General features: G+C 49.5%; 2 protein-coding genes across 4 annotated transcripts in view; one reads left to right on the forward strand and one right to left on the reverse strand.

Moving 5' to 3' along the window:
• LOC122542694 (protein LBH-like) overlaps positions 1–551 on the reverse strand; it is a 36340-nt gene extending 35789 nt beyond the window's left edge. The window contains exons 1-2 of one of the 2 annotated variants that reach the window (XM_087984113.1): positions 406–517; positions 31–263 (exon numbers count right to left, since the gene is read on the reverse strand). The gene's annotated coding sequence lies outside the window, so the exon portion shown is untranslated. Of the gene's footprint in view, positions 1–30; positions 264–405 lie in introns of both variants that reach the window. The other variant, XM_087984112.1, reaches the window with a different exon arrangement.
• Positions 552–8450: 7899 nt separating this feature from the next.
• Positions 8451–15247, forward strand: part of dmpk (DM1 protein kinase) — a 44666-nt gene continuing 37869 nt past the window's right edge. The window contains exons 1-3 of one of the 2 annotated variants that reach the window (XM_087984153.1): positions 8451–8739; positions 11825–11916; positions 14959–15042. In XM_087984153.1, coding sequence (XP_087840279.1) covers positions 8535–8739; positions 11825–11916; positions 14959–15042 — 381 coding nt within the window. In that variant the 5' untranslated portion in view covers positions 8451–8534. The remainder of the gene's footprint in view (positions 8740–11824; positions 11917–14958; positions 15043–15247) is intronic. The other variant, XM_087984154.1, reaches the window with a different exon arrangement.

Consider the following 15247-nt stretch of genomic DNA (forward strand, 5'->3'; position numbering starts at 1 on the left):
GACTGAGCAGTGACTCAGGGTATGGTTTACCTCAGTCCATGTCTTCCACAACGTCGCTGGACTCTGGGTTCTGCCCCTCTCTCTCTCTCTCTCTCTCTCTCTGGGTCTCTCTCTCTGTCTCTCTCTCTCTCTCTCTCTCTCTCTGGGTCTCTCTCTCTGTCTCTCTCTCTCTCTCTCTCTCTCTTCCTCCGTGACTCACTGCCTCAGGATTCTGTCAGACTCTGGGGGAGCTGGGTCAACAACACGAGCCACCAGTTCGATATCTGAAGGAGGCAGCAATAATCCTCAAGCAGGTCGCTGACCAGACCCACAGACACTCACCCACAGACACCCACCCACAGACACCCACCCACGGACACCCACCCACAGACACTCACCCACAGACACCCACCCACAGACACCCACCTAGAGAACTAGATCGCTGACATCTCCTCGAGTGACAGCTGAATGGAAGTACAGCCGTTTAAATCTGGACAGCTTCATCTCTCATTCTCACACTCCCTCCTTCGCTTCCATTCTTCCAATCTCTGCTTTTCTCCATGTGCCTCTCTTAATCTGATATTGCCCCTCTCTCTCCCCCCTCCCCTTCCCCCATCTCTCTCTCTCTCCCCCCTCCCCTCCCCCCATCTCTCTCTCTCTCTCCCTCTCTCTCTCCCCCCGCATCTCTCTCTCTCTCTCCCTCTCTCTCCCCCCCCGCATCTCTCTCTCTCCCTCTCTCCCGTCCCCCTCTATCTCCCTCTCTCTCTCTCTCTCTCTCCCTCTCTCTCCCCCCGTCCCCCTCTATCTCCCTCTATCTCTCTCTCTCTCTCTCCCTCCCTCTCTCTCCCCCCATCTCTCTCTCTCTCTCTCCCTCCCTCTCTCTCCCCCCATCCCCCTCTCTCTCCCTCTCTCTCTCTCTCTCCCTCCCTCTCTCTCCCCCCATCTCTCTCTCTCTCCCTCTCTCTCTCCTCCCCCCCGCCGTCCCCCTCTATCTCCCTCTCTCTCCCCGTCCCCCTCTATCTCCCTCTCTCTCTCTCCCCCTCTCTCTCCCCCGTCCCCCTCTATCTCCCTCTCTCTCTCTCCCTCTCTATCTCCCTCTCTCTCTCTCTCTCCCTCTCTCTCTCTCTCTCCCTCCCTCTCTCTCCCCCCATCCCCCTCTCTCTCCCTCTCTCTCTCTCCCTCCCTCTCTCTCCCCCCATCTCTCTCTCTCTCTCCCTCTCTCTCTCCTCCCCCCCCCACCGTCCACCTCTATCTCCCTCTCTCTCTCTCCCTCTCTCTCTCTCTCTTTTCTGTCCCAGCTTTCCAGTGCCTTCTCTATCCTTTTCACTCGGTTCTGTATCTCTCTGCGTCTCCTCTAATTCTAACCTTTCTACATCACTTTATCTTTCCCTTTCCTATCGCTCTCTCTCTAACATTGGATAAATCTCTGCCCAGTCTCTGTCTCTAATTTGGTTTCTCCCTGCGAGAGTCTGCCTAGTCTTCTCGCTTTATTGTTGATATCTCTGTGCCTGTTTCTCTCTGCCTCTGTGTAACTCTCTCAATCTCAAATATCTAACTCTGGCTGACCCTCCCGACCCTGTGTCGGACTTTCCTTTTATTTCAGTGTCTGCCACTCTCTCTAACTCTGTTTGTCTCGATATTTTGTATCTCTATCTCTTTGTCTCGTTGTCACTATCTCTATATCTCTTGATCTTGGTACCTGTCTCTAAGTCTGCATCTGTCTCTGTATCTTCTTACCGTCTCTCTATCTCTGACTCTCTATCTCTCTTTGTTTTTCTATCTCTGTGTGTGTGTGTCTCTCTCTCTCTCTATCTATCTCTGTGTCTGTGTCTGTCTATCTCGTTTTCACTATCTTGGCGCCTGTCGCTATCTCTCTGTCGATCTATCTCTCTGTCTATCTTTCTATATCTCTATCTGTCTATCTCAAAGCCTATCTCTCTATCTCTATATCTGTCTCTCTATTTCTCTCTCTCTCTGTCTGTCTCTCTATCTCTGTGTCTGTCTCTCTATCTCTCCGTCACTATCTCTCTATCTCAGTGTCTGACTTGCTGTCTATGTATCTGTCTCTCTATCTCTCTTTCTCTCTCTGTCTTTCTATCTCTGTATCTGTCCCTTTCTCTCTGTTTCTCTCAGTATCTGTCTCTCTCTCTGTTTCTCTTGGTATGTGTGTGTGTCTCTCTCTCTGTTTCTCTCAGTGTCTGTCTCTCTCTGTGTTTCTCTTGGTATGTGTGTGTGTGTCTCTCTCTCTGTTTCTCTCAGTATCTGTCTCTCTCTGTGTTTCTCTTGGTATGTGTGTGTGTCTGTCTCTCTGTTTCTCTCAGTATCTGTCTCTCTCTGTGTTTCTCTTGGTATGTATGTGTGTTTCTCTGTTTCTCTCAGTGTCTGCCTCTCTCTCTGTGTTTCTCTTGATATGTGTGTGTGTCTGTCTCTCTGTTTCTCTCAGTATCTGTCTCTCTCTGTCTCTGTGCCTATCTCTATCTCTTGCTCTTTCTGCCCCGACGCTGCACGTTCCTTACCATCACATCCTTCCCTCAGCTTCTATAGGATTAATGCCTCCTGTGATTAGAGTCGGACTGAGACAGTGGACGAGCTAACAAGTGGGGACCGCGTCATGGATAATCCTGAGAAGGAATTAGGATTTTGCCACAGGTCTGGGAACAGGAGAGAGAGCGAGCAAATGCATACCATAGACTCATACAGCATGGAAACAAAGCCTATGGTCCCATTATCGAAAGGTCAGGCAATGCCATTGGGTCAGATAGTGTCCAATCAGTTTTGACCGTCTGTCTTGGAATGGGACAGGACATAAAATCCTTTGGTTTTGGGGGGATGTGGAAATCCTGACCAATCAACAATGTGGACAAAATATCCCAATTCTGTCTCGATCGCTCTGCCTCCCTCGTGAGAATCTAATAATCTCCCAGCCTTCAGTATTTGACCGTCAGCTGACTGGGCAGATATCGGTAAGATTGTATGCTGCTGCCACAGACACTTAGTTTGAAGACGAGTTAACTGTCAGATAATGCTTCCTCTCTCGCTTTATCTCTCTCTATATATCTCTCTCTCTTTAACTCTCTCTCACTCTCTCTATCTCTCCTGTTATCTCTTTATCTCTCTCTTTCTATACCTCTCTCTTTACCTCTCTCTCTATCACTCTCTCTATCTCTCTCTATCTCTCTCTATCTCTCTCCCTTTATCTCTCTGTATCTCTCTCTCTCTTTATCTCTCTCTATCTCTCTCCTTATCTCTCTCTCTATACCTCTCTCTCTATATATCTCTCTTTATCTCTATCTATCTATCTCCCAGTCTCTCTTTATCTCACTCTCTCTTTCTCTCTGTCTACCTCACTCTCTCTCTTTATCTCGCTCTCTCTCGCTCTTTATCTCTCTTTATCTCTCTTTATCTCTTCATCTCTTCAGCTTCCCTCCTCTTGGAACGTAAGAACTCGGAGCAGGGCTCGGCCCTCTGGCCCCTCCAGCCTGTTCCCCCATTCAATAAGACTATGACTGATCTTTATCATGGGCTCAGCTCACCATCACCCTTAATCCCTTTACTGTTCAAAGATCTACCTCTGCCTTAAAATCATTCAACAAGGAAGCCTCAGCTGCTTCACTGGGCGGGGAATTCCACAGATTCACAACCCTCTGGGGGGAAGAAGTTCCTCCTCAGCTCAGTCCGAAATCTTGCCAAGGATTGTGCTGCCAGTAGCTGTTTATGAATGCAGGAACAGGAGTAGGCCACTCTGCCCTTCCAGTCTGCTACCCCAGTTCATTCCCCCCCCCCCACCCCCCGATAATCTTTCACCCCCCTGGTCATTGGGAATCGATCTCCCTCTGCCTTAAATACATTTAAAGATTCTGCACGTTTATCTTTTCACCTGCAGCTCCCATCACTCCCTAAAAAAGGAACGCTTTTACATTTCTGCTTGGGTTTTGGTCCTGTTCTCCTGACGCTGCCTCTTGAGGAAGGGAATTCCAAAGACCCTCAACCCACTGAGACAAAATAGTTTCCTCATCTCTGTTTTAAAGAAGCACACTCATCTTCAGTTGGATTTCTTACTGTAGGTGTTTGGAGACAAGGCTTCATTGCTAACAGTGGGATGATCCTCGGGAAGGGCCCAGCCTTTCTGAGATACCTAGTTTGGTTTGTACAATGTGAACGACCAGGTTGTGTGTAATTGTCTGATAAAGTCTTGGCTGTAATGTTGAGAATCCCTGCGCTGGCTTTGTCAATATAGGCGCGGAGAACACAAAGCCAAATTTTGCCAGAACCCAAACGGTGGCTTGGTGGTTAGCGCCGCTGCCTCACAGCACTAGGGACCTGGGTTTGATTCCAGCCTCGGGTGACTGTCTGTGTGGAGTTTGCACATTCTCCCCGTGTTTGCGTGGGTTTCCACCCAAAGATGTGCAGGTTAGGGTGGATTGGCCGTGCTAAATTGCCCCATAGTGCCCAGAGATGTGCAGGTTAGGGTGGATTGGCCATGCTAAATTGCCCCATAGTGCCCAGTGATGTGCAGGTTAGGGTGGATTGGCCGTGCTAAATTGTCCCATAGTGCCCAGGGATGTGCAGGTTAGGGTGGATTGGCCGTGCTAAATTGTTCCATAGTGTTGAGGCTAGGTGAGTTAGCCATGAAAAATGTAGGGGTGTTGTTCTGGGTGGGATGTCTCTTCAGAGTGTTGATGTGGACTTGATGGGCTGAATGGCCTGCTCTCAAACTGTAGGGATTCTGTGACTATAAAATCCTTGGACCGGAGTGTGGCAATGGCTCCCAATTATGGGTTGCATGAGGCAAGTGAAAGGAGGAGAGTGTGGATAAATCTCCCAATGCACTAGGGCTCATGAGTCCCCTCCCTGGTCCTCCACTTCTTCAGGGGAGAGAACGTGTGGCCCATCTTGGCGTAGTCCCTCCACTCTGCCCTGGCTAGGAACATCTTGCCTCTTTTATCATTCCAGATGTCAGGTACTTAGAGGTGACTCCCCCTAGTGGCACCAGACAAAGCTGCTACTACCTTTCCTTTGATACTGGGTTACCAGCTGAGATTAACCAGGGCACAATCCTGTGGATGCTGGAACTCTGAAACAGACACCGAAAATGCTGGAGAAACTCAGCAGCATCCACAGAGAGAGAAATAAGAGTTAATGTTTTGAGCGTTTTCATCAGAACTTGGGTCTAGGAAGTTGACGTGCCCCAGATTTGGCAGCCAACATGTGTCAAAGAACAGTACAGCACAGCAACAGGCCATTCGGCCCTCCAAACCTGCGCTGACACATTTTGTCCTTCCGTACTAAAACCGTTTTCACTTCCAGGTTCTGTATCCCGCTACTCCCTCCCTATTTATGTGACGGACTGCTGCCTTACATCGATCGGAAAGGAACAAAATCCACCCATCGGATGACAGCCAAAGGGCATTTTAATCCCAGGTGCTCAATACGTTTATGACTGGGAAAGAGAAATGGACAAAAGAAAATAAACTTCTCGATTTTTAACTGGCCCTGTGAGGTTTTGTTCTACAGCGTTGCACAGAGTAGTGACCTGAGGGAGGGGTCTTCAATTCCTGGTGACTTCAGGCACCATTCCCCAGAGGCTGAGCCACCTCACTGTGCCTCCAGGTGTGCACCAGTCATCCACAGGTCCACAGTCCATGGGCTTGTGTTTTCAGCAAATAGGCTACTGCAGATTGAGGGACCAGTGTGCTCTACCTCCAGGTTCTGGGTGTTATACAGTCATAGAGTCGTACAGCGCAGGAAGACACCCTTCGGTCCAACTTGTCCATGCTGACCAGATATCCCAACCTAATATAGTCCCATTTGCCAACACCCGGCCCATATCCCTCCAAACCCTTCCTATTCATATACCCATCCAGATGCCTTTTAAATGTTGTAATTGTACCAGCCTCCACCACTTCCTCTGGCAGCTCATTCCATACACGTACCCACCCCCGTGTGAAAAAGTTACCCCTAGGTCCCTTTTATATCTTTCCCCTCTCACCCTAAACCTGTTCCCTCTAGTTCTGTACTCCCCGATCCCAGGGAAAAGACTTTGTCTATTTATCCTATCCATGCCCCTCATGATTTTATAAACCTCTATAAGGTCGCCCCTCAGCCTCCGACACTCCAGGGAAAACAGCCCCAGCCTATTCAGCCTCTCCATGTAGCTCAAACCCTCCAACCCTGGCAACATCCTTGTAAATCTTTTCTGAACGCTTTCAAGTTCCACAACATTGCTTGTCCCCTTTGAGAGAGCTGGTCAGGTGACATGGAGGGGTGGAGCTTGGTGACAGAGGGGTAGAGCTTGGGTCCAGATCATCCAATGGGAGCGTGAGCATCAACAATATGGTGTTCCTGTTGCAGTTACCATTGTCTACCCAGTATAGAATTCCAGTTCTAAAGGAAGGACTGATATAACAGTAGGTATCTGCATACATTGTCCCTGAGGCTGTTTACTCCCTGTCTAAGTTCAGTCTTCAACTCTTTTTAAATTGTAAGCCTCTTTTATTTGCACCTGGCCATGATGCATTCACATGTACAGCTCTCCAGTGCAGGGCCTAAGACCTCCCTCTTCATGTAAACATTATGGAATTACTTGCTCACCGTAAGTGATGTCAGAGCTATGGTATTGTCATCGTAAGTCAGCATTCTGGGGTTTATCATTAATCACAAACTCAACTGGGCCAGCCATATAAACACAGTGGCTACCAGAGCAGTTAGAGTCCTGCAGTGAGTAACTCCCCTCCTGACTCCCCAAAGCCTGTCCCACCATCTACAAGGCACAAGTCAGGAGGGTGAGGGAATACTCCCCACTTGCCCTGGATGGGGGCAGCTCCAACAACACTCGAGAAACTTGACATCATCCAGGTCAAAGCAGCCCCCGCTTGATTGGCACCACATCCACAAACATTCCCTCCCTCTCCCATCGACGCTCAGTAGCAGCAGTGTGCACCATCTACAAGACGCACTGCAGAAATTCACCAAAGATCCTCAGGCAGCACCTTCCAAACCCATGGCCACTTCCATCGAGAAGGACAAGGGGCAGCAGATACATGGGAACACCACCCCCTGCAAGTTCCCCTCCACTCACCATCCTGACTTGGAAATATATCGCCGTTCCTTCAGTGTCGCTGGGTCAGAATCCTGGAATTCCCTCCCTCAGGGCATCGTGGGTCAACCCACAGCACACGGGCTGCAGCGGTTCAAGATGGCAGCTGACCCCCACCTTCTCAAGGGGCAACACATTCTAGTCAAGATTAAAGTGATGCTAGAAAAACACAGCAGGTCAATTTTCCTGCTCCCTCGGATGCTGCCTAACCAGTGTGTATTTCCAGCACCACTCTAATCTTGACTCTAAACTCCAGCAACTGCTGTACCCACTTCTGCCGACAACAAATTCTAGCCCAGCCATCAATACCAACACCCCAGAAGGGAAAGAAATAAAAGTTAGCAATCAGTCAGTCATGGGATCTCAGATTTTGGGATTGCATTGATTTCCCCAACTGTTGCTCTTACACATGATGAGGGACATCACCTCTGCCTTGATGTTCCCCTGTCACGGCAGCCTCAGCTATCTCACCTGCTTCTCCAACCTGTCTCAGTCTGACTGTCTGCCTCCTCCTGGATCAAATCCTTCATCTCGAGCTCCAAGTGGAAAAGAATTCCTCACTGAGTCAAATTACCGGAGTTCTGAAATCAGTCAGCAGCTCAGGCAGTAGCTAGAGGGAGTGAGAGAAAGAGGGAGTGAGAGAAAGAGAGATAGAGTGACCAAGATTGATCTCATGTTTCAGAGTGATGACCTTCCTCTATGCTAACAGGACCTCAACTCAAAAAGTAATGAATGCTCTCTTGAAACAGTGTAGAGGGATCTTTACTCAGTATCTAACCCCGTGCTGTCCCTGTCCTGGGAGTGTTTGATGAGGACATTGTAGAGGGATCTTTACTCTGTATCTAACCCCGTGCTGTCCCTGTCCTGGGAGTGTTTGATGGGGACAGTGTAGAGGGATCTTTACTCTGTATCTAACCCCGTGCTGTCCCTGTCCTGGGAGTGTTTGATGGGGACAGTGTAGAGGAAGCTTTACTCTGCATCTAACCCCGTGATGTCCCTGTCCTGGGAGTGTTTGATGAGGACATTGTAGAGGGAGCTTTACTCTGCATCTAACCCCATGCTGACCCTGTCCTGGGAGTGTTTGACGGGGACATTGTAGAGGGAGCTTTACTCAGTATCTACCTAATATCACGGTTGCTGTTCTCCACCTGACAATGACATTGAGCCCAATCAGTGTGAAGATTGTCAGGAATTGTCCTTTCTACCAAGAAACAAAACAATTTTTTGTTGTGGCATGTAATTGAAAAGGTCCAAAATATTAAGTGTGCACCAATAATTCTTGCTTTAAGAGCTGAGCTCATTGTGGTCAGCAGCAATTTAAAGCAGGCAGACCTAGTTACTCAGCCGGTCGCTGAGGGCAGAGTGAAAACAACAGGAGGGAGAGAGAACGGGGAACAACTGTCAGGGAGGATGTGCCGAAGGGTTTCTCCAGTTTAACAATTCCGGACGGTGATCGGAAATGACTTTCCATCTCGAATCTTGTGAGTGTGACTTTAAGACAGAAATGTCAACCGAGGTGAGACTGAGAGAGTTACAATCGCTGACCCTAACGGGGAGGTTGCTCCATCCCGAGGGGCTTCTGGACGTTCTCGTCTGCGTGGTGGAGGAGCTAAGCCGCTCCGTTTTGTCGCGAGAGAAACACGTCCAGGATTTCCTCGCCTGGGGTAAGCGAGAGCGGAGGAAATCCCCTCCACGTTGTCCGTCCGCGCCCGCTGTTCTGAGCCGGGTCGGTGAGCGGCCCTGTCTAAATCGGGCAGGGTTCACCGGGAACGGCGCTGACGGAGTGCAGTACTGTCAGAGGCACTGTCCGCAGCGGGAGCTGAGGCTCGGAAGCTCCAGTTGGCGGCCCTGATGACTGTGGAAGGTCTTACGGCCGCATTGTTACAGAGCAGCGCAGGGATGGTGTTGTGGCCGGCCTGCTCCCTATGTTAGGAGATAGTGAGGCCTGCAGATGCTGGAGAGACAGAGTCAGCAAGTGTACCCCACTGTTAATCAGAAATTGTTAAACAATCAGAAATTAATCAGTACTTGCACAATTAAAGGAAAGGCCTTGGGTAGTGTTGCAAAGTGTGGCGCTGGAAAAGCACAGCAGGTCAGACAGCATCCGAGGAGCAGGAGAGCCGACGTTTCGGGAATAAGCCCTTCATCAGGAATGTTAGTCCCAATATTAACCAACAACAAATAGAAAGGGAGGAGGTAAGGGAATAGGCCATTCGGCCCTTCCAGCCTGCTCCACCATTCAATACGAGCATGGGCTGGTCATCCAACTCAGCTCCCACCTTCTCCCTCAGCGAAGGTGAAAAATGCAACTCATAAGCGATTCCGGATTCGCAAACCTTTCTCACCTGAGGACCAACTGAATCTGACAAACGATCCCAAGGATCACTTAATTTACTTGACCTGCCGACTGAGAAACCTTCAAAATTAATATCAACGTAGGAAAAGTTTAAATATTTTGTTGCATTGTTTTTACTGCAAGAACTATTGCGTCATTACATTAAATAATATTCCATGTTAGCATTAATGCTAATATGACGGCTCAGTGGTTAGCACTGCTGCCTCACAGCGCCAGGGACCCGGGTTCGATCCCACCCTCAGGCGACTGTCTGTGTGGAGTTTGCACATTCTCCCCGTGTCTGCGTGGGTTTCCCCTTGGTGCTCTGGTCTCCTCCCACAGTCCGGAGACGTGATGTGGAGGTGCCAGTGTTGGATTGGGGTGGACAAAGTTAAGCATCACACAACACCAGGTTATAGTCCGAGAGGTTTATTTGGGGGCACTAGCTTCCAGAGCGCTGGTGCTGTGTGATAATTAACTTTGTCTGATGATGTACAGGTTAGGTGGATTGGGGAATGCAGGAATAGTGTGGGTCTAGGTGGGATGTGCTTCAGAGGACTTGATGGGTCGAATGGCCTGCTTCCACACTGTGGAGTTTCTAAAAATGCAGGCAGCACGGTGTCTCAGCGGTTAGCACTGCTACCTCACAGCGCCAGGGACCCAGGTTCGATTCCAGCCTCGGGTGACTGTCTGTGTGGAGTTTGCACATTCTCTCTGTGTCTGTTTGGGTTTCCTCCGGGTGCTCCAGTTTCCTCCCACAGTCCAAAGATGTGCAGATGTGTAGCAGAATTTGCTGTGCTAAATTGCACCATACTGTTACACCCATTAGTTAGGGGTAAGTGTTGGGAAATGCGATTGGGTGGGTTACCCTGCAGAGGATCGGTGTGGGCTGAAGGGCCTGTTTCCACACTGTAGGGATTCTATTCTAGTCAGGTTTAGCAGCAGCTGAGGAGAGAAATCGGAGTGAACATTTCAGGGTCCAGTGACCCTTTCTCAGGACTGATGGTAGCTCAGAAAATGTCAGTTTTTTAGGAGTGGCACAGTGGTTAGCACTGCTGCCTCACAGCGCCAGAGACCCGGGTTCAATTCCCACCTCAGGCGACTGACTGCGTGGAGTTTGCACATTCTCCCCATGTCTGCGTGGGTTTCCTCCGGGTGCTCCGGTTTCCTCCCACAATCCAAAGATGTGCAGGTCAGGTGAATTGGCCATGCTAAATTGCCTGTAGTGTTAGGTGCATTAGTCAGAGGGGAATGGGTCTGGGTGGGTTACTCTTCGGAGGGTGGGTGTGGACTTGTTGGGCTGAAAGGTCTGTTTCCACACTGTAGGGAATCTAATCTTATGCAAACGATGTAGGATGGTAAGGGGTTAACAATAGCTGGGTATAGCCCCGAGTGAGAAAAGGATAGACAAAGGAGGGGGTAATGATCTGGCTAGGAAGGTGAATAGCTATTAATGGGGACTGTTAGTGGCTAACAATGGGTTGTGTGCAATAGCAGATCATGTGATTACAAGGTCTGGTGTGTGGGGGTTGGGTAAGGATGTGGGAGAGCTCAAGCCCTGAAGTTGTTGAACTCGATATTGAGTCCAAAAGGCTGCAGGGTCCCCGAGGGGAAAACGAGGTGCTTTTTTCCAGCTTGCCCTGAGCTTCACTGGAGCACTGCAGCAAGCCTGAGATGGGGGACGTTGGCCAGGGAGCAGGGTGGGGTGTTGAGGTGACAGGTAACTGGAAGCTCAGGGTCTTTTTTGCGGGCAGAGGGTAGGTGTTCTGCGAAGAGGTCACCCAGTCTACGCTTCATTTCCCCAGTGTGGAGGAGACCCCATTGTGAACAGCGAGGGCGGTAGACTGGATTGTGGGAAGAGATCTAACTCAGCCCCACCCCTCTCCCATTTATCTCTCCACCCCGGAGGCTCCCTGCCTCATTCCTGATGGAAGGGCTTTTGCCCGAAACGTCGATTCTCCTGCTCCTCGGATGCTGCCGGACCCACTGTGCTTTTCCAGCACCACTCTGATCTAGGCTCTGATCTCAAGCATCTGCAGGCCTCACTTTCGCCCTGGATTTTGGGAAGTTCCTTTATGAGGTTACGAAAGGGGATATATTAACTTTCCCTCCGCCTTCCGTCTATGCACCTTTCCTGACACTGTGTCGCCCCCTGTGGGGGGTTGGAGGGGCTGCCATGTTTTCTTTTAGATTAGATTAGATTCCCTACAGTGTGGAAACGGGCCCTTCGGCCCAACCAGTCCACACCGACCCTCCGAAGAGTAACCCACCCAGACCCAATTCCCTCTGACTAACGCACCTAACCCATGGGCAATTTAGCATGGCCAATCCACCTGACTTGTTGAAGGTAGGATCCCCAAATAAGACTGAGAGGGCAGAGCTCCTCAAGGCCTGTTGTTTTATATTTTGACCAGCTCGGCCCATCGCGAGTGAGGTGAAAGCGTTGCAGCTTCAACAGGACGACTTTGAAATCCTGAAAATCATTGGCAGAGGAGCGTTCAGTGAGGTAGGCAGTCACGGCGCCAATCCCTGGGCTTAGAGTTTTTTAATATAACTCCCCTGTCACCCTCAGCAGAGTTAGGCCAGCACCTGCTATTGTCTCTCTCCTCCAAATGTCAGGTGGATTAGTCCATCTTCGTACTGCCAGGAGCAAATATAACATCCACTTGGCAAGACTACAAGGCCAGGGTTATGAGATGATTCGGAGATGCTGGTGTTGGACTGGGCTGTACAAAGTTAAAAGTCACACAACACCAGGTTATAGTCCAACAGGTTTAATTGGAAGCACTAGCTTTCGGAGCGCCGCTCCTTCACCAGGTGGTACAAGGGATTTACAGCACAGAAACAGGCCATTCGTCCCAACCAGTCCATACTATGTTCCACACCAGCTCCCTCACCTTCTTTCCTCCAATCCCCTCGACATGTCGGGAGGAGGTTGGTAGCATTGGATTTAATGATCCCTAGAGCCTAGGCTGTAGGCCCTGAGTGAGTGGGTTCAAATCCTACTATGTTAAACATAGGGAGACACATTAGGGAGATTTAAACACATGGATGATGATGGGATAGTGTAGGGGGATTGGCTTAGATTAGTTCACAGGTCGGCACAACGTCGAGGGCTGAAGGGCCTGTTCGGCGCTATATTGTTCCAAGTTCTATAAATTTAATGAATAAAACTTGCAAGTCTTCAAATATCATATCTGGAATTGTAAATCAGACTCAAAATATATAATCTGGAATTGTAAAATTAGTCTCTGTGTTTCAAGCAACTAAAATCTGAAATTGTAAATTGGTCTCAGTCATCAGACCGTTAATCTATCACTGTTTGTTGCAAAGACTCATCTGGTTCACTAATGCCCTTTAGGGGGGTAAATCTGCTATCCTTTCCTGGTCAGGCCTATGCATGACTCCAGACCCACAGCAACGTGGTCGACCCTTAATCAACCTTTGAAATGACCCATCCTGAGTCATCATTATTGAACAGTAAATGAACTGGACTCACTACATCGATGGGTTTGGCTAGGTCAGAAATACAATGGCTAGTAACTTCCCCCCTGACCCTCCAAAGCCTCTCCCACCATCTACAAGGCACAAGTCAGGAGTGTGATGGAATACTCCCCTCTTGCCCTGGATGGGGGCAGCTCCAACAACACTCAAGATGCTCGACACCATCCAGGATAAAGCAGCCCCCGCTCGATTTCATGATTAATACTGTTTTGGATGCAAAAAGAATCAATAGATAGAGTCATAGAGACCCATAGGTCCAACCGGTCCATCCCATAGGGCATTGAGTTACTGATCCAAGATGGCGGTGTATGGTGGAGCAAGGCTTGAAGGGCTGAATGTCTCATTCAGAGTCGAGAGTGTGGTGCTGGAAAAGCACAGTAGGTCAAGCAGCATCCAAGGAGCAGGAGAGTCGAACGTAATCCTCATTCCTGATGAAGGGCTTATGCCTGAAACGTCGACTCTCCTGCCCCTCGGATGCTTTTCTAGCACCACACTCTAGACTCTGATCTCCAGCATCAGCAGTCCTCACTCTCTCCTGAAAGTCTCACCCATCTCTAATTGCACACAGGAGCAGTGTGTTATGGGCTACCCCAATAGCCCTCCTCTGAACCTCCTGATCCACTCCTCCACTTTCCAATGTTCCTCCACCTCCCACCTCCTTTATTCCCAGGATAACCCCTAATTGCACACAGGAGCAGTGTGTTATGGGCTACCCCAATAGCCCTCCTCTGAACCTCCTGATCCACTCCTCCACTTTCCAATGTTCCTCCACCTCCCACCTCCTTTATTCCCAGGATAACCCCTCACGCTCCAGCCCTCATCCCCCTTCAATCTCCCCTTCCCTCTGACTCCTGCTCCCTCCTGTGGATTCCATAATGCTCCAGAAGTCATCCATCCAGCATTCGCCATCAAAATTAGCCCCTTCCTCCAATTTAGAACTCCAACTTTTAGATCTGGTCTATCCTTTTCCATCACTATTTTAAAACGAATACAATTATGGTCGCTGGCCCCAAAGTGCTCCCCCACTGACACCTTAGTCACCTGCCCTGCCTTATTTCCCAAGCGTCGGTCAAGTTTTGCACCTTCTCTAGTAGGTACAATCACATACTGAATCGATTTACAAGGATGTTGCCAGGGTTGGAGGGTGTGAGCTATAGGGCGAGGCTGAACAGGCTGGGGCTGTTTTCCCTGGAGCGTCGGAGGTTGAGGGGTGACCTTATAGAGGTTTACAAAATTATGAGGGGCATGGATAGGGTAAATAGACAAAGTCTTTTACCAGGGGTGTGGGAGTCCAGAACTAGAGGGCATAGGTTTAAGGTGAGAGGGGAAAGATATAAGAGAGACCTAAGGGGCAACATTTTCACACAGAGGGTGGTGCGTGTGTGGAATGAGCCGCCAGAGGAAGTGGTGGAGACTGGTACAATTACAGCATTTAAAAGGCTGGGTACATGAATAGTGAGAGTTTGGAGGGATACGGGTGCTGGCAGGTGGGACTAGATTGGTTTGGGATATCTGGTCGGCATGGACAGGTTGGACCGAAGGGTCTGTTTCCATGCTGTACGACTCCACAACTCTATGACTCTAAGCAACACCAACAGGTGGGGGGGGGGGGGGCAAAACAGACATCCCAGTAGACTGGGTGAGTTAATGGAAGCGGGTTTTGAGAAGATTTGTAGCTCAGGTCGAGGTTTGCTTGCTGAGCTGGAATGCTCGTTTTCAGACGTTTCGTCACCATACTAGGTAACATCTTCAGTGAGCTTCCAGATGAAGCACTGGTGGTGTAGCCCACTTTCTATTTATATGTTTGGGTTTCCTTGGGTTGGTGACATCATTTCCTGCAGTGATGTCATTTCCTACAGTGATGTCCTGTTCTTTTTCTCAGGGGGTGGTAAATGGGATCCAAGTCAATGTGTTTGTTGATAGAGTTCCGGTTGGATGGGTTAATGGGAGTCTGGGGGCCTTGAGGTCTCTCTGTCCCAGGACAGCGTGCACCATTGGGTTGCGGGTGAGCAGAGTGTGGTCAGTGTCCTGCATTCCCTCCTAGATTGCCGTAGTCAGGCTGAAGTACACGGACAGGGTGTATGCGATGAAGAGGATGAACAAGACGGACATGTTAAACCAGAAGGAGGTAAGAAAGTTTGGGATTGTCTGGGACCCACAGTCTTTCTGAGCAGGAATTGTAATCCAGCCAGGGCAGTGGACCAGGTTAGAGTGGTGCTGGAAAAGCACAGCAGTTCAGGCAGCATCCAAGGAGCAGGAAAATAGACATTTTGGGCAAAAGACCTTTATCCTTCCTGATATAATTCCCTCACTACACTGTCCCCATCAAACAC

The sequence above is a fragment of the Chiloscyllium plagiosum genome, unplaced genomic scaffold (genome assembly GCF_037043375.1).
Source record: "Chiloscyllium plagiosum isolate Xiang-an unplaced genomic scaffold, Cpla_swu_hap1 HiC_scaffold_47, whole genome shotgun sequence".
In the NCBI taxonomy this organism is placed as follows: domain Eukaryota; kingdom Metazoa; phylum Chordata; class Chondrichthyes; order Orectolobiformes; family Hemiscylliidae; genus Chiloscyllium; species Chiloscyllium plagiosum.